Source organism: Melanostigma gelatinosum (assembly GCF_949748355.1).
Source record: "Melanostigma gelatinosum genome assembly, chromosome: 21".
Lineage (NCBI taxonomy): Eukaryota > Metazoa > Chordata > Actinopteri > Perciformes > Zoarcidae > Melanostigma > Melanostigma gelatinosum.
In genome coordinates this window covers 14,789,926-14,817,129 of record NC_136654.1, presented here as the reverse complement: position 1 = coordinate 14,817,129, position 27,204 = coordinate 14,789,926, and the positions used below count along the sequence as shown (strand labels likewise).

Below are 27,204 nucleotides of genomic sequence, written 5' to 3'. Positions count from 1 at the left end.
CACGTTGAACCAAAAGAAATGTGACGTTGTTGACATTTGGATCAATCATTCCCTGTTGTTTGTTTGAAGAAATATTACGTGGATTAATGCAAAATTGTATATTCATTTGATTTTCTTTTACAAGAGCTTATTACAGCGGGTCATGTTAAATGTAAAAAGAAACATTTAATGATACAGTTATATAAGTTGTTCTTGTTCAAATACATTAAATAAATAGATTCTGCTTTAATCTGACATGTTTTTCAGGAACATCAGGAGTAAACGTGTTGTGACTGTGATTGTCGTCCGTCGCTGCTCATCAGTAAGTAAGAAGCGGCCTCTTTATTAAGAATCAGAAGCAGGACGGATTTAAAGGTCCAGAACACCGACAGCAAAGAATAAGAGAACCTCAACGCTGCCCAGCAATGTAGAGATGTATAATAATAAAATGAATAGTACGAAATGTGGAACCAAAGTTCACAAGCACAAATTCCACCTGGACACCTTCAGCTGTACGCCGCTAGTTGGTGTAGTTGTATTATAAGGCTTGTTTTCCCGCCGGCGTACAAAACTGGTACAGAACCATGACTCCTAAACTCTAATGTACCGTTACACCTCTAGTATTAATATTCACACCAAGCATCTATGAAATGTGTTCTGAGCCGCCTCCATATTCTCAGTAGGAGTTGAGCTTCTATGCATGTGGACAGGTGGGAGACAGCAGGACGTCCCGTGGTGCTCTGCAGAGAAGAAACAGGCCTCGTCAAATTCTTGAAGTCAAAAAATGAAGTCATGGCATCAGAATATTAATTCCAGGACAGATACAAGTACCGGGGGTTTCACAGTCCCACACGGACCGTGATGAAAAGACAAGCAAGTATGTTCTCCACTCAGACCCTGTATTCTTGACAGGTTGCTTTCTTTGTTTATAGTGAATTCAGAATCCTAATAATGAGGAATGACCTGATTTGTGATTATTGGCCACCAGCGACCCTTGCTCCAGTTTCTCATCCTGCCCTTATTTGTTCTATTTTTTTTTTTAAACCTGGCACAAAGAGGACAGAGGGCTGTTTCCCATTAGAGAGGCAGACTCACTCTTCTGTCTTGTTCCAATTGAAAACAGCTTTTCGGGACCATTATTTAAACCTTACCAGAAATGAGGCTCAAACATCTGGCGACGGGTTGGCTTTATTTGCGGTTGTATGTAATGATGAGGTAAGTGTATCTATGTTGCCTATGGACCCAAAACAATGATCACATTTTATATCGCCATTCATTTTTCTCCTATGTCAAAATGCGTCTTAAAAGGATTACTGTCACCGTGTTTAAATTCTAATGAAGGACAGATGTGGGGTCGGTTAGGAATCAGCGAGGCAGGCCCACTGGCACTATTGGGAGCTGACAAGCCAGTACAGTGGGTTCCCGGTGAATGTTTGGGCTGGGCACACAGTGTACTCGTCCAATTTAAAATACATCAGATTCAAGACCTTTGTTGTAAGTCATCCCTTTACTTTTACCCACTGTTTTCTTCCTAAAACTGTTTTACCATCTTGTTTTCATGACAGATCTTTCCTAAAGCAGCAAAGACCAACTTACAAAGACCATAACTTTACCTGAGTTAACATCCGTCTCACCAACAATAAAGATAACTCACTTTTAAGATGAGTATTTTAAGAGTATGGGAGCTTAACTCTTTCATCACCGTCAATGTGAATAAAGTAACAAAGACAGTAATCCAGTTTTCTGTAAGATACAAGTTTGAAATGTTTTGTTTGTGTAACATTTACTGCATTTTCACCCTCACTTCACGAGGAGCGAACTTGTGACCTGAATGTGGACGGTGTGGAATGTCTGCCCAGTAACAGCGAGAGGCATTTATCACCTCGTTTAAAATGTGACTTCAATTTAGATTTAAGGAAGTGGAAGTGCATGTCAGAACACTGGGTGCTTGCACTAGGACATTAACAGTAAACTCCATCAGGACTGCTTGGCGGCTGGTCGAACAGCTGAACTGCCTCCGCACACCTTCCTGACGTCGGATTACAGGTGTTTTTTTGACCATTTCTGTAACTTTCCGAAACCGACGATCCAACATTCACACCTCCTGCATGCTGACAAAGGAGCCAGAAACAACCGATTATGAAATTGTGTTGCATCGTGCACATTCACTCTAATCTTAAACTAAAACCAGTTGAAGACTATTTCAATTTGTCACTCGTGTGTAATTGAACAGGCCTCTGATAAAGAGTTTTTTGAAAACAACAGCAAGCTGATTACCCAAGCTGTCAAAAAATGTGCCAAAATATCGCGTCTCCCCTCCCCCTACAATGAATCCTTGCATGATCGCATGATAGCTTACAAAAAGTTATTGATCAATTTTTGTTTGTTTTCCTACAAAAGTCCAGCAACATGTGTCAATTTCTGCTCGTCACACAAAACAAACTTCCGTCTTCAGAGGAAACTACTAAAAGGGCCGATACTGAAGTACACAAGTTACGTGACGAATAAATCCACGTTGACTTCTTCTTTCACGCGGGGAACGAGCAGCGTTCTCCTGGATGAGAGATCCGTGTTTGTTGGACTCATCCGACCGTGGATAAGTTTGCAAAATTATTTTGTTGGATATCTACGAATTACAAAGCATGATTGTTTTGTAGTTATAGTTTCTAATACTGGTTGAGACCAGCCTGCAATCTATGACACACATCTTTTCAATCTCCTTTTGAATAAAATTGCAATTCGTGTCAGTTTTCTTCCCAGTTGCACACCTCGAGTAATTCTGAAATTTTGAATCTTGAAGAAACAAAACATTGACCTCATTGTTCTCTCGTACTCTGAATACACTCTCACTGATTGACAGTCGTCCATCCAGTCCTGCACTGAATGTGTTTTCTTTGCGGTGGGAAGGCAGAGTCCTCGTGCCCTCCACCATTCAGAGCTCCCGGTGGGGGGGTCGAGGTCCATTACAATGGACAAACATCACCCTGCCCGTTGTTTTTGTTAGCCTCTAATTGCAAGAGCCACGGCAATGTTGATTGTGGCATTCATTACGAACGTCATTAGCAGAGTCATTAACACGGAGGGGGGGGAGGGGCATGTTAAGGAGTTTTTGGAGACAGTTATCTGCTTTGGGCATTGGGTAAATAACAGAAGGGATATCTTTCTGTAAGTACCAATGTAGAACAAGAATACGTGTTTGGAGGAGCGTGATAAGGAGAGGGAGTTGTGCTGGGAATCTCAGGAAAAAAAAAAGATCCAAAACTCCTGTTACTCCTTAGTTAGGGAGGTGAATTTATTTATAAGTGAATGACTTAACATTTTCAGCTCATAAGTTGCAAAACACAGGAAAAGTTGCAAAGTATTTTCAGTCTGACTGACGATTAATCTGCAAACATTGAAACTCTCTGTGACTCGGACACGATGAAGTTGACATAAATGCATTTCCCCCCCAATATTTTTTAATTCTTATATTTATACATCCCTTACAGCACCACTAAGAGCTCAACACACATGAACCAGAATCCGTCGTTCACATAATCACAATCCAAAACCGATTTACATATTGCTAATTGACCCAGTTGCCGCTATTGTGCCTACTGATTGACCGCCAATTACATCATTAGTCTGTGTTAGCTTGTTCTGATAAGGACTCAACTACCTGGAGCTGAGATAAGTGCAGACTCTGCGGTATCTACGTAACCAATCTGCGGTGTAAATGACTTGCAATTATCCAGGCATCCACTGTAAGTCTGAGCCAGAATACTGAATGCTAATGAAACAATGAATGCTAATGCTAAGTAAAAGTCAAACAGAAGTTATGATTACAGACAATGCAGTCCTTCTACATCCTACAGCCTACTCGTCACCTCTGACTTTTCCCAAAGCGAATGAACACCTCCAGTGTGATCACCGTTACTTGAGGAAGACCATTCAGCCAGGTACTGGGTCTACTGGTGGCCTGGAGGCGTGTGGTCCCACCTGAACGAGATGTACTGAATAATCATCCAGTTTTTGTGCAAACCTACAGTCCTGGTAGATTACTTTGGAACTCAAATGCTGCACACCAGCTTAGTTTTCAGCCAGAAGTTTCCGCTCCAAACAGCAAAAATCCCTTGTAGTCAACAAAAATGCATTTTCACAGAGACGGTGTAATGTGTGATTTCTGCCTCGCTCAACGGCAGGTCACGTCACCAAAATATAAAAACTAGTCATATCACTTCCTCTTTAACTGTGTTGGTACTTCTCAATTCAAGTTCAGTAATCGGGTTCTCGTGGTTAATGTTTGGCCAAATAGGTTTTGAACAGACTTCTTGTCAACACTCACGGTCAATGAAAGCTTCGGTATTGATTTCTACAGGCTGATGTTTTCTACAGATGTTTTCAGCTCCATGACATATTGTAGATTCTTTGTCTGGTTTATCCAAACTCCATCTGAAGTGTGTTCTGGAACTTTTTGTCCAACACGGTGTGTATTATAAGTACCTGCATGAATCAATGCATGCATAATATAGTTTTTAAAACATTCTCAGATAGCAGCGCTTGGGGGAAAAGCTGAAACATAAAAGTCCTTCTGTAGAACCAGACAGACGATATGCAGGTTCTCAATGTTTTCTTTTCTAAATACTTAAAACAGACTCATAGACCTGTGCCTGTCTTTATCGAGTGTCTCAGAGTTGGTAATCGGTCCTAGCTGGACAATAATTAATGTCCCGTTATTCTTGGTCATTCTTTTAGCCCTCCTGAGTAAAAACATTGTATATATCCTATTTCTGCTGATGGAGCTCAAGAGGAGTCCTGATCTGCTGGAAGATCGTTCTGTTCTGTTCTGTTCTGTTCTGGTTAAAGAGATGTTTTGGAAACAGTTGATGAAGATGAGCTTATTAAAAGAAGCCATTTCAACTAAAGCTGAATCATTTTTGTGGCGGCAAATGTGAGAAATGAGGGTGAAATCTGTCACATAAGATATTATTATAGCAGTAAGAAGCTGCTGTTGGGACAGAGCTGCAGAGAAAAGGCAGTTTAAGTATATATATTTTTTAATTGTTTTGGGGAAACAAACATGGCTGTTAGGTAGACGGACAGGTGGTGTTCGGACCAACATTAGCCTCAATGCTCATTGTCTCGTAGTCTTTCTGCGTCTTTGTGTCTCATAAGCCTTCAAACACAACCCGGCCAGGCAGTCCTGATTTATTTTCATTCTTCTCTCTTGTCAGGTATACGCACAGCTGTGAAGGATGTCATAAATTACACCCACTTGTTGTGAGAGAAATGTGTATAGCAGATGGATTTCAGGCAGGAAGAAGGTCATTCACAGTTTGAAAGAAACCCATCGTGAGTGGAAGACGAACACGTTGTTTGCACGTAGAGAAACAACTTTCACTCCATGATGATGTGTCTGAAGCATTTCACTGGAACGGTATATGTTCTTTATGTTCTCCTTTATTTTCAAGATGTACAGAATTCTTCCAAGCTTTCACTTCAAGACATCACCAGGAACATTCTTTTTATCCTGCAGTGGTTTATAGTTGGTATGAATTCTTTTTGACGAGTAAAAAGAAAACAAAAAGTGCAAAAATGAATCTGTTTGTTTCCCTCAAGCGACTTGTCTCCCCTCCACTCACTCCCCCTCTCCCGCCCCAGAACTAATGGCTGATGGTAATTACATTTAATGAGATCATGGGGTCGTCTGCAAATTGCTCTCAGCGTGGGGTCTGAAGTGGGATAGGGTAGAGGCCAACGGGGCAGTGGAGGTCGGGGCCACGAGTGTTTGCCCAGTGTTTTGTGGGGGGGGGGGGGGGGGGGGGGGGGGGGCGAGGCCCACAGTGGCTTTACCTGTCACTCAGTGAGTAGTGAAACATGTCGCGCATTTGTGACTGCCTTTGTCCTCGTCGTTTGTTTGTCTGGCAGAGATAACCACACAGAGGTGCTCTTCTTGGCTCCATTGTGTGAAGCTGCTGTCAGCCCATCACGTCCATCCACCCCCCCCCCATCTCCCCTCTCTCCCTTTCTCCTACGACTGGTCATTTCGCCACTATTTTCTGGCTGAAGGCAATTTAGTTAATCCATGAACCACTAATTGTCTCCTCCTGCCCTGTTGCTTGGACAAACAGCCCGGCAGAGGGGGAGTGAGACTTGGTGACCTATAAAGTCTCGCTGGAAGAGGAGGCAGCCACTGTCACTGCATGAACCCCTGATTCTCCTCACATGTACTAGGACTTTCAGCTTTGGATTTTTATTTGGCGTGGAGTCGAAAACAAGTGACTCATCTATTCTTTTACTTTTGAGTCAGCCTGTCTCCAGTTAAACATTGCCAGTCTCTCTTGCTCTTAGTTTTTGTATTTTTTGTATTCATTGATTGGTTGGTGGAAATGTTCGTCAATCTCTGGATGCTCTGCCTTTGTCTCTGCTTCGACTTGACTGAAGCTCGTATATGGGCCTGGATGCTCAACCTGCCTCACAGCCCTCCCAAAGAAGGAGCCAAGGCACTTAGAGAAGGCGCCCCTGCAGCCAAAGCAACCACGGTAAGATACTGGATATGTGCGTGGTTATACAGCTTCTCTTGTATTCAATCATACCGATAAAAGGCAGTTCTGTGTTTGTGTCATGGAATATTTATTCTGTAAGGTCAGCGAAAAAGAAGAATCAGTGCCACTTCTTGCTACTTATATGCAAAAACATGCTGTTAATGCTTTTGCACAAGACTTTAGTCTTCACATACGTGAATTCATGTTCTTGATTTTTTTACAAGTTTTAAGGAAAGCCTTTTAACATCCCCCGTTTTTTTCTCCCCAGGCTGCCTGCGACCATGACAGGGCCTGTGGACGAGGCTTCTCCTGTGATCGACACTTCGGCCTGTGTGTTCCTCTGCGAGGGGAGGGCCACTACTGTCGGAGGGACTCTCAGTGTGTCCGCGGACTCAGCTGCATGTTTGGGAAGTGCCACCGCAGCATCCCCAACGGACAAGAGGGTAAGAGGGCACATTGAAACCCTGTTCGTCTAAAACATTAAAGAGCGTGTGCGTTCGTCAGTTTGGAGTTTAAATACAACTGGACCCTTAAATAACCGTTGTTTTTCTCCATCCAGGTGCCAGATGTAAGGTGGACAGGGACTGTGGGGCATCCATGTGCTGCGCGCGGCACCACGGTGAGCAGGTGTGCAAGAGGCGTCTGATCCGCGGCGAGAGCTGCTACGTTCCTGATGGTGGCCTGGCATTCAGCATAAACCAGATTTGTCCGTGTGATGAGGGGCTACTGTGTCGAGAAAACGGTGCATCACACCGGAGAGAGTAAGTCAAGCGAATTAAGTTTTTATCTAAAAATACCACCAGCTGTGGCGTCCAAGTGGCTCACAAGGTGGTCCGTGTCCGGCCCAGGACCCTTTGCTGCATGTTGTCCCCTCTCGCTTTACCCTGCCTGTCCTGTCTGTATATCAAATACAGCAGAAATGAACCACAATATACTGATATATGTATTCATACGCACACTTTAAAACCCTTTATCTTTGTGTGTGTCTGCTCTTGGTGTGCACTGTTGTCCCACATTGCATTGCACAAAGAAAACAGAGGAGCTACTCACAGTTGGAACACATTAAAACCAATTAGGCATGTCGGTAAAACAGCTCCAGGAACAGCTCAGAAAGCCAAAAAAAACAAGATGCTGTTAAATCTGTGGAGAAACATTGTTTTGTGAATTTTAATGAGCAGTGACTTTCCAACATTTTATTTGACGGGCATTGGCACATGTATCATATACCGCTATATATATATAACTGTGTTGATTTATTTGTGTACATATTTATGCGAATGAACCTGATGTGATGAGGGATATTCAGAGGACCAGGTCACTCTCCTGTTTCATCAAACTAAACTTTAAATAACTCCTCAAACCCTCTGTAGCATCTCAGTAACATCGTTTTAATGTTTTACAATGTTTAATGTATTGTGTTAATTTGTGGATAATAAACAGCGTCTACATGTTCTTACCTCAGTTTGTTTGTCTTTCAGGAGAGATTTTATTTACCAGCCAGAACGAACAAGTTGGAGCTGCCAGGCGCCCAAATCTTGATGCCAGCCTCCACATTCAAGCTATTTATTCTGTGCATATTTTGGATATGATTGTATAATTTGTACTTATTTTCAAATATGTTGTAATGCTACATGTTATTATTAGAGTCTCACAGCAAGGATGATTTTACTTTATTATTTCGTTTTGTACATTTGGACAAAAGCACTACTGTATGTCGCTCAACAACGTCATCCAGTGTCTTCCTCATGCATTCAGTGATCTTTGATTATATCTATACATGTGTGCTCCCTTTCAATTCATAGAATAGAAATAAACATTTTCCAAATGCAACGATTTGTGTCATTTCAAAAAAGATAATGTTACTGCTCTCACTTCATTTTAAAGCTCCTCATCAATAATGTTTTGAATGAAGAAGCAACAACAAACCAGTTACAGACACCTTTCAGGTTTAAATGTAAGTTAATGGTTCACACTCAGAAGATTTTAAAGCTTAAAGTGGACACACTGAGCACGTTTCTTGGATCGCCGGATGCGGTTGCATAACATTGTGGAGTTTTGCGGCTCCCGATTGTTAGCATCACCAGATGTTGTAACGCTAGCTGTCTCCTGACCCGTTCTCAGATCGGTATCTTCCTCACAAATTCCCCCGTCGCTCCATTCAAATGCTAATCGTCTGCAGTTTGCCCTCTTCAATTGCTGGTTGACTTGAATTGTTCCGTGAAGGACGTTAGTGTCTCACCTCTTTGCTATCGTTTTACAGCTCTCATCATTAAGTCTTTGCAAAGGCGGTGTTTGAATGGAAGTGCATGTTAAAAACTAAGATTTCTGGATTTATTGGTGCAGTGAAGGCACATCTAGCTTTTCCTTTCCTTTTGAGCATTGACCATTTTATGTTCTTTAAAAAAGTTGATTTTGAACAGATAATAAAACATGTGAAGCTGTCAGTTTAAAATGCTTTAGGCAGCATGATATCAACCAATAAAAATGATGTAAACAGGCCAACGACAACACACGTTTCACACACATACGAAAGACTGGCGAGACAAAGACGATATCTAATCGCATGAGACTGTGAGAAACCTTATATTACTGAATGCTGCAAAACAAAGGCTTATCATCTCCAGAACACTAGTTACTGGTGAATGCCCGCTCTTATCTGAGCTGCCATCACTTTTTCAAGGTACCCATGCATGTCTGTTTGCACTATTTAGCTTCTTAAATGGTATTCTGTTTCGTTTCTTCCTCTTCGGCCAAGAGGTAAAAAAGAAGGAACAGTGCCGTCTGGTTCTCCGTCTACCTCAAAAAACATCTATACATTATCAAATGTAAGACACATGTAAAGAGCTTGCCTGGCTCTGTCAAAAAGTAACAAAATCCACCGACCAGGGCCTTTAAAGCTCAGTAATAAACACAAAATGTCTCGTTGTTACGATCTTACGAAAACTGAAGTGTAAAAAAAGCCAAGAAATAAATCCCATAAAATAGCAAACTCTTTACACTTTCGTTTTTTTGTCTTGTTTTAAACAAATAACATATATTATGTGACGCAGTGCTCTTATAAGGATAGCTATTTCCCTCTGTATTTTGCTAAGCTAACCAGCTGTAGCTTCACATTTAAAGTACAGAGATGAGAGTTTTATCCATTTAACTCTCCGCCAGAAAGTGAATAACGTTATTCCCCAAAACTTCTGCTTTAAAGGGACAGTGTGTAGCATTTAGTGGCGATATTTGCCAGAAATGGAATATAATATTATTAAGTGTAATCACCAGAAAATAAGAATCATTGTACTTCTGGTACCTTCGACTGAGCCGTTTATATCTACATTAGCAGCGGGTCCTCCACGCGGTGTCAGCCGTGTTTCTACAGTAGCCCAGAACGGACAAACCAAACACCGGCTCTGTTTTCTCTTTTTTGTTTTGTGTGTGTGTTTTTGTGTCGGCCACCGTAGTTCTCTACGAGCTTGGCACACGGCAGTTTCAGTTAGTTGCAATCTGCAACCTCACCACTAGATGGCTCCATATCTTACACATTATGTCCATATTAGTTCCTTCAGCATTTTGACACTGTGGGAATGAAACAAGCGATGAAACGATGAAAAGAGGCTCCAAATCTATTGGAACAGTCTTTAGCTAGTCTTACACAATGTGAGCTCGATATTGAGCTTACAGTTGTGAAGTTTTCTTCCTCTGCCGTCATGATGATGCTTGGTAAATATGGAATACATAAATTGTCCTCCTACAAGTGATAACTGTTTGGTAATAACTGGATAAAATTGAGAAATTTCCAGTCTCCGGAAAAGGTGACTTTGAGCACCTTTCTGAGCGGTAAACCCGTGAGACGCTGGTCATTTGAAAGTGAATGTCCGAGCAGCACAGAGAGCTTTTTGTGCGCAGAGACACAATAGAGCTCTTAAACCTGCCATGGGGGAGAAGTGGAGACGGGGGAGAAAAGGTGGGGGAGGGAAGATGGTTAGCTTCACCTGTAACGGTATAAAATGCCGCCTCAAGTTGTCAAGATGTTAGTTACAGTCACTCGTGCTGGTAGCGTGTTGTAGAGCCATGATGATCCTCTGACATCAGACTATTTAAGTGCTTCTTTTGCTCTACAGGTGAGTCTTTGTTTTTCCAATTACAGATTTATATCTTTATATGTTGAATATTCTCTCATTGCTAACTTCTTTAATCTCTCTGCAGCATCACAGTATGGCTTCTGTCGGTGCCTTATTAATGTTTTTGCCTGTTGCATGGACATGCTCTCCCCAAAAAGCAGGTAACACCACTGTGGTACAGATCAGTTGGTACTTATGTGCTTGTGTCATGTTACCCTCACAAAATATCCACAAATTTGTCTTTGAGGACGTTAGAGTACGGCACCTTCTATCTGTAGACCCTCTATTAGTATTAGAAAAATTAGAGCGTGTTCAATATGGGCCCATGTTAAAAGACAACAACGCAGCAATGTAAGGGAGTAAATAGAAAACATTAAGAGACTTATAAATCAATGAAACCTTGTGTCTATCACCCCTTACAGAGAGAAAAAGCCACCTAACCTTAACATACAGTTCACATTGATGAGTATTATAATTGTCTCCAGTAATAAATGTTAGTGTGAAGAGATAAACAGCATCCAGGAGTTTCAAGCGTGCATGTACAAAATGTCTCCTTAATCCAAAACAAGCGTCAATGTAGAAGTGTTTGGAGTGAAGAAGTTTGTTTCTCTGATTGTGCCTTATTTCAGACTACGTTATGGTGTCATGTTTCCCCAACGCCATCATTGCCAACGTCCCAGAGTGTCCTTACGGCTGGGAGATCGAGCAGCTGTCGCTGGGCGGAGTCTGTTACTCTGGAATCCACAGCCCAGGCTTCTACCGCTTCAGCATCCCGGACCTGACACCCAAAAACCACTCGTACTGCGGCACCCAGTCTGAGGTGAGGGACACAATAACCACAGTATGCAGCCGTGGAGAGGAGGAGGTTTTGTTTCATTTGTTTTCAATATATGGAAGAGGAGAAAAATGACAATTACAAGAAACTAAAACAAACAATAAAAAAAAACCGAATATAGACGTGTGTAGACTGTTTCATTGGTAAATGTAGTTACGAGGAAAATTGATCACAAGGTCGATATCTCCAAACCCAAAACTGTGTGGATATAAATGCAAGTTATTTTGGGTGTCCCGGCCCTTTAAGACATTTAGCCATTTCAATGCACTTAAGTGTCTGTCTCAGATCGAGTCAATTAAACAATTACGGAAAGCAAACGTCTCATTTTATTCATATTCCTTCTGACAGTACGTGGCCGGCAAAGACCCCAAGTACATCTTCTCCAACTCCATCGTGTCCAACGACACGTCGCTCACAGTCAGAAACCAGCCGGTCAACTACACCTTCAGCTGCGTGTACCGAGCAGCGTACCTGCTCAACAACGCCGTGTTCAGCCAAAGGTAAGCATCGACGTGAGACGCGAGGCGACCGCAGCTACCGCGTGGAAGATAAGTGCATTCTGACCCAATGACTTGCAGCGTTTTTACTAAACCCTCTGCTTTTTCCAGAGTGGCTACAGTTTATGTCAACAACGGGAGTTTAGGCACTTTTAGATCACAGTTGTCTATGAATGTGTTCACGGTGAGTAGCCGCTCACAGATTCAGTGTCTGGAGGCAACGTGTTTAATGTCGTGTTTGTTTAGTTGTGTAGTTTAATGAATCCTGTGCAGAATAGCTGTCTGGAAAAACAATGGTAGAAGTTATTTTTAGTCCGTCTTGTTACAGATAAAAGTATAAATGTATTTTGTAGAATTCAAAGTACCTGAACGCCAAGGACTCCCCGTATGTGATCGACACTTCTGAGATCGGCGCTGAAGTTTTCATCGGCATCGAGGCAAAAGGCCTAAGTAACAGGTTTATCAACACTTTTCCCTTAAACGCTTAAAGATTATGTTGGTATGTTAAGCACATTCCCATACAGAGTAGATGCCGCTCGATTTCTAACCCGCCTTTTTGTTGTCACCTCTCAGATTTAAAGTTGTAATAAACAACTGCTGGGCCACTCCTACTCCGTACTCAACAGACAAGAAGAGGTGGAGTCTCATCATTAAGAGGTACAAAGTAAAACAACAGAGGCATCGTTTTGTACTTAATAATACTTCACTATGTTTGAATGGATAACGCTACAGGAGGTAAAACAGTCTTTTTCTTCCAACAGCTGCTCCTCCGACAAGACTGTGACTATTTTTGAGAACGCCAAAGACAGCCACTCCACCTTCAAGTTCAACTCTTTCCGCTTCCAGTGGCTGGAGAAGGTTTCAACTGTCTGGCTTCACTGTGAGGTCCAGGTCTGTGACGGAGAGAGACTCAACTGTCAGCCAGTGAGTACAACACTTCAAACGTTAAAGCACTGTGAAACTTTATTGATCTATTCCAATTACAATCCAACTTCTGCCCTTTAGAAATACAACGTACAGTATGTGTTGTTATGAGCAGTGTCCAGAGAAAAGTACATTTAGTCAAGTACTGTACTTAAGTACAAGTTTAAGGTACTTTACTTGAGTATTTCCATTTTCTGTTACTTAATACTTTTACTCATTTCAGAGGAAAATATTGTACTTTTTACTACAACAATTTCGTCCACAGCAACGTACAAATGAGACATAATCCATGACAATATTAACTGTGCTTGCTAAATGTTTTCCATAAAAAACATATGATAACTTTTAAAAATCAAGTTAATCGTCAAAGGTTAAACCAGTGGTCCAAAACGTTTTTGTCTCATGAGTTTTTAGAAAGTGACCTCGTGATTTCCCATCCACATTTAAGATTTTTAAGCTTAAGAAAAGGTACAATTACGCAATATTTTACAAGAATGAGAATGAATATATAGATTTATGTAGCTTTGTATGTATTTTGAATTATTTTCTCTCCCATTAATCATCTCACGACCCCTCTGATTTATCTAGTGACCCTTTGGAGGGACCCAACCCCGATATTGTGCACCTACATCACCTGATTTTTTTCACAGATTATCGGCCTCAAGTACCTCTGTCAGGATATAGTGACCGTTTGAGGAATACTTTTTTTTTTAAGTAGAATTTTTAATGCAGGACTTTTACTCATAGTGGTGTATTTTCACATGTTTTGGTGTTATGCTTCGTTCCATTACCCTCGGACATCAGAAGTCGGAGCTGGAAATTAATGAATATATTTTCATGAATAGTTATTCTTTCGTTTTATTTGACGAAAAGAGACTCATGTTTCCTCCGTGTCTCTTTCCTTAAGGGCCCCTGTTCCTTCAGAAGTATGTCATCAGAGGTAGAACCAAGTGGGGGGATCCTCACTGCTGAGTTTCACATTAAAGGTACAGTTCTATAAATGCCGACGGGTTTTGAACGTCTCACAATATTAAACATCCTCTCTAGACGTGCTTTAATAAATTATAAAATGCTGCACATACATCAGACGATACATGAGAAGTTTTGAAGGAAGCTTTGTTATTCCCCCTCTTTCAAATTAAAAGCCTCCAATAGCTGGCTGTTGAATTCAAACATTTTGTTTTAGTTTGTTGTTATTTGTCTTTGCTGTATACGCTTTTATTTTGTATTATGATGTCTTTATCTCTGGACAGGTTTTGATTCCTCCAATAATGGACACATGACAGGTAAACAAAATGAGATGCACTGATATCTGTGATTGAAGTGTTTAATGTTCAGAGCCGTGGCAGGATTTAAAAAATACAGATATTTCATTTATTCAGTCAATCACTGTATATTTTTATGAAATTAATGCTGTTTTAAGCGTTTACTTCACTTCCAGGAGTCTAATTCTGGTGGGAAAACACTTGATTTATTTATTTGTTGGTCTAAAATCAAAACATTTCTAAATTTGGACTGAAAAAAGTGAAAGCTACGGCTCAGCTAATCCTGTTGCTTTTCTTTTCTTTGATCTGATCTGTGTTTTCTTTTCCTTTTTCACCACAGGCACGTCACTATTCATCCTGCTGGTCGTGCTCATAAACACATGCTGTGATTTAGTAAATGGATGAAGAATGTCGTAAAAACTTCATGTCACCCCACAATCAAAAGAATTTATACCTTTCTCACAGATATTATATGTAATTAGGACATTTATTGACGCTTTGGATAATCTTTTCAAATGTCACGTTACTGCTTTCTCCAATAAAGATGAGTTGACATTTTTGCCCCTGTTTTTAATTATGCACAAACAGAAATAAACAGTTTTTATTTAATCCAGAAATAAAACTCAGACTCTCAACATGAAAGCAACACAATAAACACACACTTTAATATTTAATATCTTCCAATAATACTACCCAGAACTAATTGTGAATGTGTAACAATAGAGCCAATTGATAAATCGTAATGGTTACAAAATGATGTTGATTGAATCCAACACTGTTTCATCTGATTGAATTATATCTTATAAGAAGACTTTAAGCGTTTGCTTGTATGTTGTTGTTTTTTTAACTCTCAGTTTCAGATGTTTTTGAGTCTATTTTTGCTTGTTTGAAGTGAGACATTATTTTTAGCAACATCTCTTGTATAAAAAGTGCTCTATAAATAAAGGCTAATATTATTATCCTCTTTACAAGTCCCTTTGCATTCTTTGAGACCTTCCGAATTGTCCTTGCCAGATATCCCTTCATCCAAAATCGTCATCAGGATATCCAGTGGCTCTTTAAATGTGCACTGCAGTCATCATAGCTTTGTTCAGGGTCGTCTGGGCGCTTTTCTCAGCAGCTCTGGGCATCCTCAGTTTCTTGAGCAGAGATATCACAAACACAGGTGAAAATACAAAACTGCTTTACATAAAATACTACATTTACTGACTGGTCTAGACTTGTCGATGCTTGCTGTGTTTCTCAAGCAGAAGGACTGCGATGTGTGTTAACTGTACCCCTTTTTGTAGTTTGCGACTCTCAGATGGTGGAGGGCTGCGAGCAATAAGAGGACTAAATCCCTGTTTGCTCAGCAGCCAGTAGGTCTTCAGAGACCCTTTTCCCTGTCATGGACACACACACACATGTGAGAAACAAAGGTTGTACATCTTATTGGAGAAAAGCTAAAACAGACTCTTAAAGTCACCTTAATTTCGACTTCCCCTCTTTCCTCCATCTCAAACGAACCAGCCTGGACCAGAATGTCAGCAGTGCTCTGAGATATGTGAATCTTCAAAGCTGTTAGAAGTCAGAGGATTCCACATCAATGTCTGCACAAAATTTCACGAGAATCCATCCAATGTTATTGCATGACACAAAAAAAAAGAAAACTATATCTATCTTCTTATCCAGTAGGTTGCAATACTGATGGTCTCGAATGATCAGCCTCTGCAAAGGCGTGACCGTTCTCTTCAGTTTACTCACGTGAGCTGTTGCTCTCCATGCGAGAGGCCGTGTTCACCGTGTCACCAAAGAGACAGTAGCGAGGCATCGTGGTGCCAACCACTCCAGCAACCACTGGACCTACAAAACCCACAACAAACTGTTTTGGATTCACGCTTATCAAAAGTCAAATTGTTTCATGTGCAAACTTCAACAAAGTTGCACACCATGAAGTCTTAATGATGCAAAGGACCAGAAACTCTATAAGAAACCATGAATAGAGATATAAATCCTGCATACTGTGGGCAGCTTGTACTCCCTTTATATAATATTTAATATGTTTCTGGTTTCTTCTGAATATTTAATGTGCAAGAATATGAACAAATGTGGACACATTCAAAAGAATAAAAAGGCAGCAAAAACAAAGTATAATGAAAAAGCAAACCAGAGTGTATCCCGATGCGGATTGCAAGACTCTCAGTAGGCATGTGGTGTATTCTGAAGACCTTGATGGCACTTAGAAAATGCAGAGCCATTGTACATATCTCCAGAGCGTGCTGGAAGCCGTTGCTGATGGGAAGACCACTGGCTACCATGTACGCATCACCGATTGTTTCCACCTAGTGAAGATGCAAAGATGATTCAGTTTTACTGACACATTTTAAAGTAACAATGTTTTTTCTCTGCGAAAGAATCAGTTTGCAAGCAATAGCAGATTTTCTGATCCATTTCCAGTCTTTATGCTAAGCTAAGCTAGCTGTTTCCCCCCGTTTCCAGTCGTTGTGCTAAGCTAAGCTAACCAGCTGCTGGCTATACCCTCATATTTACTGCACATACTGTATATGAGAGTGATTACTGATTATTTACAATACAATTCACGAACATTTTGTTTTATTGAACGCACCCTAAACTCGTGTGTGTGTGTGTGTGTGTGACTCACTTTATAGACATCGTACATCTTGACAATGTCGTCGAAGAGGCTGTAGAGCTCGTTGAGGAACGTCACCACCTCCATCGCCGAGCTGACGGAGCACATGGACGTGAAGCCCACGATGTCGGAGAAGAAGATGGTCACCGCTTCGTGACTCTGAGGCTCCACGGACGCCCCCGCCATCAGCTGATCCGCGATGTACCTGCGGCCAATGAAGCACCGGCACCGACAAGGTGAGGGACGCGGTCATGGACGATTTGAACGGTTTCATCACTTTTGGATGCGGTTCCATCTAGTACCTTGGTAACATGCTGGAGAGAAGCTTGTCTGCGCGGGTCTTCTCCGCTGTGAGCTGGTTGGTCCGCTCCTCCACCACCTCCTCCAAGTGGTTTGCATATTTCTCCAGCTTTGCCACCATATTATCCAGTATATTTGTATGACTACAGTACAGAAAATCATGATCACTAGCTTATTAAGGAGTTTTCTGTTTGAGGTAGTTTGTTTGTTAGACAACAGGATGTCCCAAATTTTCACTCGAAAAAGTATTTTGTGGCGGAACCAACAAGTGAATAGTTTTCGGCGCCGATCCAGAATCCAAAAAACTAACTTAGCATAAGAATATGAGCATTTTTGACCATTTTAGCTATTACTTCCTCAACTACTGCAGTAAATTGATTGAAAATGTGGCACATGTATCCAGTCACTACATTTATTTTATTGCATATAACACATTTTTGAGGATTTTTAGCCCAGGCGAAAGTATGCGCTCTCTAAGCCTGCAGGCCCGAATTAGAGTCAGGAAGGACAATTTATTTTCTCACAGCAATGTGGGTAAAGAAACAGAAAAACGTCAGAGGCCTTACCTTTCTGGGGTGGTGTTCTTCAGCTGTCTCAGTATGGCTGCAAACGGCGGTCGGTGGTCTGGGGTTTCATTCCAGCAGGCCTTCATCAGTGAGTTGATGTTTCCATCACAGAGCTCCTCCGACAGCGCCGGTCGGAGCGGCTCCCGTTGGAAAGGCGTCTGCAACCGGATGATAATCTCTGGAGAAAACATGAAGCAAGAAGCGGGAATCATCGTAGTGTTGGAATTTGGGTCTGAGGTCCTTTAAGCCGACGTCCACCGACTAAATTGAAATGTCTTGAAAACTATTCTATTGATTGCTTTGGGTTTTCTTTAACATGTTCAGCCTTTGCCAGTATGTAAATTAATTTGTGGCTAAAGAAAATAGGCGTGTGAACCTTTGGGCCCCAGGTTGATCTCATGGTACGGGCCAGACTTTGCGTTGTACATGAGTTCCCACATGATGATGGCGAAGCTGTAGACGTCCGCTTTTGGCGTCCCGTAGACCTGGAGACCGACTTGTCTCAGGAGCTCGGGGGCCGTCCAGTACATCCCTACAACAAGTCACCCCTCGTGTTATTTCTCCTTCATGCTGTAATAAATATATTCAAAATGTCATAACTCAGCATTCGAGTGCATCCACTGACCTGAATGAATAGGGTTCTCCAGTGGGACCATCTTGTTACTGCTCCCATATTTAAACTCCCACAGGCCGAAGCCAGAGAGTTTAATCTGGAGCCGGCTGTCCACCAGACACGTACTGGGCTTCAGGGTCCCGTGAAATCTCAGGTTACTTTTGTGGATGAACTCCATTCCCTAAAACACAGAAGACACAGGTTCGAAACATGGATTGTCCTGTAAATGTCATGTCAAAAAAAATTGTTTTAACAATAACATGCTGTTTAAATGAATTGACTCACATTCACTATATCATACGCAAAGGACAGCTTAAACATGGAGTCCAGGTCAATATCTGACTTCAGAACATCCTGCAGAAAATATCTTCAAGTTAAACATCTAATACACACTGGGGTGAGTGTGAGTTACACAGAACCAAAGGTGTTTGACCCACTGGTGTTACTTTGTTACATTACTGTCCGATTATTTACTCAACATGAAATATGGTTATTTTAAACCCAATGTTACACACAACGAGCTTCCGTTTCACACTAAAACTGCCAGACATGAATTGTTAATTGTAGGAAAGGATTTGTGTATAATACTCCAAACTATAAAGGATACATGTAACACAATACACACATAAAGAGCTGGAGTATTAAAAAACAAGGTGATTGTCTGTGTATGTAGTAGAGGCAGTACACTAACCTTCAGACTGCCTTTGGTGCAGTACTGGATCACCAGACAGACATTGGGTGGCTGGATGCAAACACCAAAGAATTGCACCAAGTTCTCATGTTTCATCTCTTTCATCTGTCTTAAAGAGTTTAAGATGGTTAGTCACGCAAAAGGAAATTCAACGAGCGCTTCAGTTAGTCACCGATATGTCTTAAAGGCACAGTTCATCTCACTTCAGTTATTTTTATTGCAGCAAAATGTTTTTTGTCGAAGAAGCACACAGACTGGTGAAAACATTCATGTGTTTTTGCATCTGACATACTGAACTGTTTACTGTATTACAGTCTAGTCCAATCCTTTTGATTTCCCCATGACCACACCGGAAAAACTTCATTTTTATGTGTAATATTAATAGTTTATATAAAATAAGATCAATACTTGCCGTCCGTGTGTCAATATAATATTGCCATGTAAAATATTGCGATGCCATATACTCTGTCCTAAATCATCCAACTAACTTCTTTATTTTATTTTGTGTGTTTGTTTTCATGTATCCATGTTTTGTCCTTATCGCTCTTTTCTTTGTAAAACACAAAAAGGTTATGTGCTTTGAAAACTGGAAATGAATAAACACAATTGGAGAGAAAAAAGTATGTTTGATGTAGAACAACGTGAAGAACTTTACCACACTGAACTCTGCGATGATTGAAGGTTTCTGGTAATTACTGCCAATGTGGTCCTTGAGGTAATTGATGGCCACTTTATTTCCCTTTAAGGAATCACATCATATGTTAGAGAAAAAGCACATATTTTGGCATATGCATCTGTAATTGCTGCGTTAACGGCTCACGTTAAACCGGTACCTGGTAGAGACCTATGGTGGTGTAGAAGCGTTCTCGGCCCGTCTTGTCCTTCAGGCCATAGCTGGCAGTGGAGGAGTTCGACTGTGAGCCGCTGGTCCGACTGGCTGTGTTGCTCAGAGACACACCCTGAAACCCCTGAAGGGGAAACACACAATGAACAACCCTGAGAACACTAAACCAGGCAAGCAAACGCACTCGTACATGTTTGTTCTTCGTCTGTGTTGAAGTGCTCGTACTGGGTGCTCCCTGATGATGGTGATGTCGCTGTAGCTGATCAGCCACCAGTTGGAGTCGTCGAGCCTCGTCTGGAGTCTGAACTTCTGCAGGATGAGGACCCCGATGCACAGAACAGCCAGCATGCCGATGACGGGCAAGGTCACGAGCAGAGCCAGCAGGGCGATGTCTGCGTCAAGACAGTAAACCATGAACGTGGTTAGCCCAGCCTGGGTGTACGGTTTACTTTATGAGTGGTCGAAAAGGAAACATAAAAAACTGAGGTAAACGGTTTAATTGGTGGTTTCTTTAGGGCTATTTTGCAAGTGTTACTTTTACCATTAAGGAACCAATCACAGAGTTCATTGTTGAAGCCACATTCTGGTTTATCAGACGGAGGTCTTCCTCTCGGCCAAACCACAGAAGCAAACATAGACGTTGGTCTGAAACGACATTTTTTGGTGTAATTTCCCAAAATGTGTTTGTTAGAAAAACAAAAACAAAGATCGATTGTTTGATAGTATATTTATATATGTATAAATACATATTTTACCGGACAGAGTTGGTGTGACTGTCAAAATGGAGGATGGCTTCAAACTTGGTGACCTGTCCTTCATGCTGCAGGTCATAAATGGAATAGTCCAAGTTTCTCTCCCCTGTTTTGTCAAAGTGGACTAGTCCGGAGGCACCTGCAATGATAATCATAGACGGATGGATGGAAGATTAAAATGAGAGGTTTTCTAAAGGGACTCTGGTGCTCGGAAACACGAACGCTTTTGTTCACAGGGACCGCCATAATCAACACAAAGTGAAAGTTCCTCGCAGTAGATTTAAGTAAAAGGTGTGAATTCTTCTTCCGCCACTGTTTAAGAGTACAAAACCTGGGTATTTTGCATACTTGGCGTTGCAGGATATATTTATTAAAACAGCTACCAACCATTAAATCGAATGTTGTTTCTATTTCTTAGTCTCTGCAGCAGCTGCCGTCCATCGTGAGGGTCTTTGCCTTCCTTGAGGACTTCCTTCAGTGCCATCGCATAAAGAAGCACGGCGTCGTGCAGGTAAGCAGAGTACGGGCTAACCTGAAACAACAGAAATAAAACCATTGTATCTGTGATTCTACTTCTTCGCAGAATAAAAGGGAAAGCGTTGGATGCTTACCTCTCTTTCAGATGTCATGTTGCTCTTAAACGGGTGTTCTTTTAGTTTTTCAAAAACTTGCTCAAAGAAGTCATAATACTCGTAGCCTTCGTAGGTTTTCTGGCCGATGATGAAGGCCATTTCAAAAGCTCTTATGGCATCTTTGTTACTCCTGCTGTTCAGGGCATATTTCCACATATTATCCTGCGCCGGGGAAAAGATTGATACGATACACATGAGAAACACCTTAGTGAAGAGGTATGGAAGATCATTAGTTCATTTCTTAGTCCATAGAGTTTGGATTCTACGTAATGGTGCAGCTACAACTTACCTAAACGGAAAATGGATGTTACTGTTGTATGTAAAGTTTTACTTACCACACTTCCACTGACCTCAAAATGCTGCACCAGGAAGAACACATAGTCGCCATTCATCAGACCCTGTCGCTCAGCCTCCAGCAACAGAGCCATGGAGTCCATGGAGTTTGTCAGCACCACAATCACTGGGGGGGGGGGGGGGGGGTTGGGGCGGAGGGTCAACCGGACACATTTAGTAACCAGATCACAGGTAAACATGTGGTTATGTGTGGTTTTAAAGAGCCAGAAACAACGTTCCCGCTCACCTCTGGCGACTGTCGCGATGAACTTTACATTTCGATAAACCAGCTGAGGATCGCTGGTGTCAAACTTCAGCGCGGCAGCCAGTTTAAAGTTGTCTCTCAGCGGATTCTCAATGGTTTTCCACAGAGCGTCAACTTTGTCCCAAGTGTTTGAATCCAATCCGCCTCCGATCATCCCTACGTGACTCCATCCGAAGAACTCCAGGGTCTTCACCAGGACCTCCGAGCTTCTTTTAAGAGGGGGCACAACATTGATGTGTGAATCGTAGACGGCCTTGTTGTCCATTTTGGAGGATTGTCCCACGAAGCCGAACATGGGGATGTTCCACGTTGACGCAATGAGACCGGTGACCTTGAAGGCAGAAATAATGTAAAATCGGAAAAATACCGATCGATATTCAAAGGGAACTATTTGATCACGAAATTTTATTTCAGGTTCCTTTCGTTCACTGAAATAAGACGGGCGTTATTATCTTGTTAACTCATCGTAAAACACACTTCATTTAAACTCGACAGACACAAAATAAAACTCCAAAACCAGAACTCTCTTGTCTTCCCACTGTTCCCACAATCACCAACTCTGGTTTGGTCAAAATGATCCTTCACAGAGTTAGAATGATGAAAATGTGCCGCCTTACATATTCCATATTCGGAGGCAGACCGCTAAAGCTCAGTACAACCGAACATTGAATGAGACATTTTTTAGACGACCAAAAATGTTAAAATGAACTGAAAACACACTGTGAAAGGGTTCAAGTTAAAGGTAAAGACGTAAACACGGACAATGCCGTGGTAGCGACCTGTCAATCACCGTGTAGCCCCGCCCTAAAGCATAAAACTCTTTATGGTCTATTTGACTCTAAATGGACCATCATTTACTAAATGAACATCATGCTGTATTGAAGAAGACTTGAAACTAGCGATTGAGACCATAAACTCATGTTCACAATGTTTACTGAGGGAATAAATCAAGTGAGAAGACTTCTATACAATCAGACTTCTTTTTGCAACGAGTCGCCCCCTGATGTCCATTAGAGAGAATGCAAGTTTAAAGCACTTCAGCATTGGCTAAACCTTTCAGACTACCGGGTTCAAGTATATCAAAATTGTACTTCAGTACAGTACTTGAGTAAATGTAGGCTACTTAGTCACACAAATCTGATGCAGGAACTATCAATTTCCACGTCACATGAATCATACCTCGGCTTCTTCAGGACATGCTGGACCAAACAGCGCGGACACATTTTCTTTCCACACCTGGTGAATGAATCCTCCCAGGGAAATTTTGGGGTTACAGTCAGTATCCAGGTACACAAACTCCAGACTGTAGTTCCCCAGGAAGGAGGGATTGGTGTTCACCTTCTCCACTGCTATCTGGATGGCCGAGCCCAGCCGTGGGGCGCTGAAGGGCAGGGACATATTCCAGGGAGCCTGGAAGCCGATGATCAGCTTGAAAGACCCATTGGTGTCGTTACCGGTGACAGCTGCAGCAGACAGTGTGAAATGAAGCACCAACGTGAGCCTCATGACAGGAGAATACGCCGCCCTCCACATCACTCTCGTCTTATTAGTTGCTTCATGTCACAGGGTTTAAATACCCGACTTCCCTGGTGATGCTGGACGAGTTGGTTAGGGAGGAGAACATGTAAATATGTGGAGGAAAGTGGGAGGTACAAAGAGGCATTAAGTCCATCATTATTTATTTTGTTCTCTTCATTAGAGTGTGTTCTTCTGTCACATAAAAGGCCCCATGCTTGAGCATATGATCCCAGCTCAATATCCTCTTAAAGGGAAAGTTCACCCGCCAAATCAAAAACACATATTTTTAGATTATTTTGGTGTGAGTCGCCCCGTCGTGTTATATAAACCTGCTCACAACAAGGTCTGTGGATTATCTTCAGTCATGATGTCTGGAAAGAGACATCGCTGTTCAGTTTTTCAAATGTGCCTTTAAGCCAAGCCTGTTATATTGGAGAAGAGGCAGACATCTACGGCTGATACCTCCAAAACTCAGCATTTCAGATGTCCTCTCTTCGTTCTTTTGCATTATGAACCTCAAAGATAGCCCTTAGCGATCACTTACAATGTTAGTTCATATCTAGAGAAACACAATGCCCCCAACATTGGGAAGATCATGCCCTTTGAATTAATTCGGCTTCTTTTAAGCGATCATGGAGGACTTGATGATTAGATTAGTCTTGTTAAGTGCTTACAATAAAAAGTACAATAAAAAAAAAATTCTAAATGGTTTGATCAATCATAAATCAGTAAACTCCAAAGGTACCACAACAAGTTTGCCTTTAGTTATCGCTCATAAATCCAGTGTCAAAGTTCATCATGATTTCTTTCTTTCTCTAACAGGGACACATGTCCACTGCATGCACGTGTAGAACAGATTTTATTCTGAGAATGGACTCATTTGATTTAGGACAACTCAAAAGACAGCTAAATCCAAAGTGAGAACTGAGTTGCACACCTCCTGGGAGTGTTTTCTGCAGAAACCAGATGAGGCAGGTTGAGCCTTGCTTGGTGGCGGAGAGAAGTTCACACACCTGTGTGCAGTTTAAGGTGCTAATGATCACAGGTGGGCAGATTGTGTGTGCATTAATGGTGTTGCTGAGTTCAGCTTCTTTCTTTATTTCCCCTCTCCCTTCCCCGGAGGAGATCCCTGCTCAGCTCTGCCTCAAACCACCTCTGCTAATCCCACCAGGTAACCTCTCAAAGCTTCTCCTAATGAACCTTTACCGTCAGCTCACTGGCCAACAGAAATTAATCAAGTAACTCTCTCAAGAGGTCGTGTTAGACGTGTGTTTGCTAAGTGAATACAGAAAGCTTGAAGTGCAGAAAAGTAATTTATGCATCTTGACATTACGTTAAATGTCTGTTTGGATAATTAGATTTCAACAACTCAGGTTTTTAAAGGATTAAATCCTCCTCTTGCAAATGAAAAGTTAAATTCATGAGCAGCTGAATGCAGCATACAAACTAGATATATTTGTCTTTTTGAACTTCTTTATGATTTTAGCAATTACCATTATTTTGTAACGTCTTCACTGTGGCTGCTGTCGAGTAAATGTTGCATGCATTGTCTCACTTTAATCGGTGTGATCGAATGCGAGGTGCAATTCCAGCTTATCTGTCTACTTCAGTGTGACGCATCAAGTAACTCATAACTGATATGTTTCTGACCTGGTGTTTTTATTCAAGTTAATTAATGTTCAGTGTTAAGTCTACAGAACTTTGCTTTCTGAAAGATGTTAAACTGGTCTGTTAGAGGCCAGTCTTCTGCTCTTCTATCAGTCTCATGTAACTTTTCAGGAAAAGTAGAGACTGATTATTCATCAAGGTTTGTAATCATTGTGATCATTATGTTTGTAATGTTCAGTTTTTTGGTGTAAGTGTTTAAGAGAGGTGTTGTTTAAATGACTTTTGGTCATTTTGGAGGCTGCAGTTTGTGGCAGTGTTTTAGTCAAGACCGCCTAAACCCAGACCGAGTAATGACCCAGACCAGTGCGAGTCCCACACTGCATGACTCACTTATGATCAAATGTGGAACATGCAAACCACAGTCGCTCCTCAAACTTATCTGAAAAATCCACATCCACGCTCGTTCACCTTTTCTATTGGTTTGTCCAACACGTTTATATATGAATGAGGCTAAATTCATTTCTGTAGCATTTGAGGAATCTAGATACAACTTGACCTGAAACGCATTGTATGACACTCCACGTGTTGGTTAACTTACTGTAAAAGTTTCTTATTTCAAAATGAATTTGTCAGGTTTGATGTCTTGTTGTTGAAATGTGAGAACTTTGAACACAAACTGCAGAGAAGAGTGTTGACCTTTAATCTACTGCAGCATCTTGGCCTCTAAACAATGTCTCGGATAGAAGTGGTTCTCTATCTGGACTGAAATTGTATTTGTTGGTAGAGGTGATTGTTTTTGAAATAACCAGCATAATAAATTGCAAAATACACAACAGTAATATCACGGCGTTGAACATTGGAAGAGTGTAGAAGTCTGTGCTCATGTTTCTTTATCAGTGGGAGTGAAGAGCAAAGGTTGTTTTTGAGTTCTCACTCTTGTGAATCGCCTTTCAGACGAGAGGAAGTAGATCAGCTGCGCACAAACGCCCGTCAACTAGGAGCAGACTGGAACACTTCAGAGGACCGACAGCAGGTAGGAGAGCTGTGGCATCGGCCATTGAAATCACAGATAATGGATTTATCAAATGAGTAGGGGTGTAACGGTTCACAAAATTCACGGTTGGGTTCGGTACGATAGAAAACTATAAATGCAGAGAAATGTACTTGATTTTAAAATATATTTATTCATTACAACTAACATCATAAAGTTATTCCTTGACTTTGAACAATGATGGAACTATACCTGAGTGACCCATCTTCTGGGGTGTCTTCTTAGCAACACATAAGCATAAAAAACAAAAACTGCTCCTTAATGTTGTGTAGTATTGTTACTTACATCTTGCAAAACAGATTTTTAATCCCAATGGGACTACCTGGTTAAAGGTTTTTTTTTGGATCCCAAATTAGCTTCCACAAAGTCTTCCTCAAGAACAGTAAAAGCAACAATTAATAATTTATTTATTATTATAGATACAACAAGAGATGAAATAAGCCAAATCTAATGTTGCTCGGCAATGGAAACAAAAATAAACCGATACTAAAATGTGAGGGTCATCCATTTTTCACACTGAGATAAGCTTATTGCGTTGCCTTTAAATGCTGTTACTCAAATGCCATAAAATGTGCTTGTTCCTAATTAGACTTTTGATATGTTCTCATAAAATAATTAGCCCTTACCTCAGTGTCGTTAACAATTATGACACATGAGACAATCGGTCTCAAAGGTCAAGACAACTGAATATGCTTAAGAAGATTTAAAGAAAGCTGCATTTGTGACACGTTTCTAATCTCATGCGGCATCAGTTTAACAGTGTGTAGATACGAGGAATGTCGATACAGGTGTTTTAATTGATGCGCTGCGTACCTCACTGTGAGTCATCAGTCTTTTGTGTTGTGTGTGTGTCTTGAGTGTTTATGGGTTGGACTCTATCTGGAGTGATCATCAATAACTGTTGCACAAGTCATATTGACTTTGACCTCGAGTTGAGACACTTTGCATTCCAATACCATACTACTATACTCTTAAGGTCGCCAAGGAAAGATTTAGTATGTCCGAATACACAGTATGTCAAATACCGGATGTTCTAATCGAATGCATCCAGTTGACTTTTGCAGTTTGCAAGCCAGCATGCTTCACTGCCTTTTCTGAACCACAATCCTTTTAGCGTAGCAGATATGAGCAAGAAAGTGCAAGGTGCCATGTTAAGATGACAGACTGTGTTCCAATCTGCATGCAACGCTATGCACCTTGTAAGACCTGCTCATGTACTAAAAGTAGAAATATATAAGTATGATTTGGAATGCAGCTTAAACCAAGAGC

The 27,204-nt window shown here is 41.3% G+C and overlaps 2 protein-coding genes across 2 annotated transcripts; one reads left to right on the top strand and one right to left on the bottom strand.

Annotated features, from left to right (window-relative positions):
* Positions 1-10,706: 10,706 nt before the first annotated feature.
* Positions 10,707-14,538, top strand: tectb (tectorin beta; the record flags this gene model as incomplete). Its single annotated transcript, XM_079292761.1, has 10 exons — positions 10,707-10,773; positions 11,242-11,432; positions 11,796-11,947; positions 12,026-12,128; positions 12,298-12,401; positions 12,518-12,601; positions 12,706-12,868; positions 13,776-13,854; positions 14,122-14,154; positions 14,474-14,538. 10 exons carry the CDS (start codon positions 10,707-10,709, stop codon positions 14,536-14,538), a joined length of 1,041 nt encoding a protein of 346 aa, XP_079148887.1.
* A 653-nt stretch (positions 14,539-15,191) lies between these two features.
* On the bottom strand, positions 15,192-23,291 carry gucy2g (guanylate cyclase 2g; the record flags this gene model as incomplete). The annotated part of the gene is made up of 22 exons (XM_079292684.1): positions 15,192-15,272; positions 15,411-15,515; positions 15,599-15,690; positions 15,877-15,975; positions 16,280-16,454; positions 16,775-16,967; positions 17,065-17,205; positions 17,629-17,806; positions 18,005-18,160; positions 18,254-18,422; positions 18,527-18,595; positions 18,933-19,037; positions 19,588-19,671; positions 19,766-19,900; positions 20,002-20,168; positions 20,318-20,421; positions 20,532-20,667; positions 20,916-21,060; positions 21,140-21,322; positions 21,496-21,620; positions 21,741-22,089; positions 22,938-23,291. 22 exons carry the CDS (start codon positions 23,289-23,291, stop codon positions 15,192-15,194), a joined length of 3,345 nt encoding a protein of 1,114 aa, XP_079148810.1.
* Between the last annotated feature and the right edge of the window lie 3,913 nt (positions 23,292-27,204).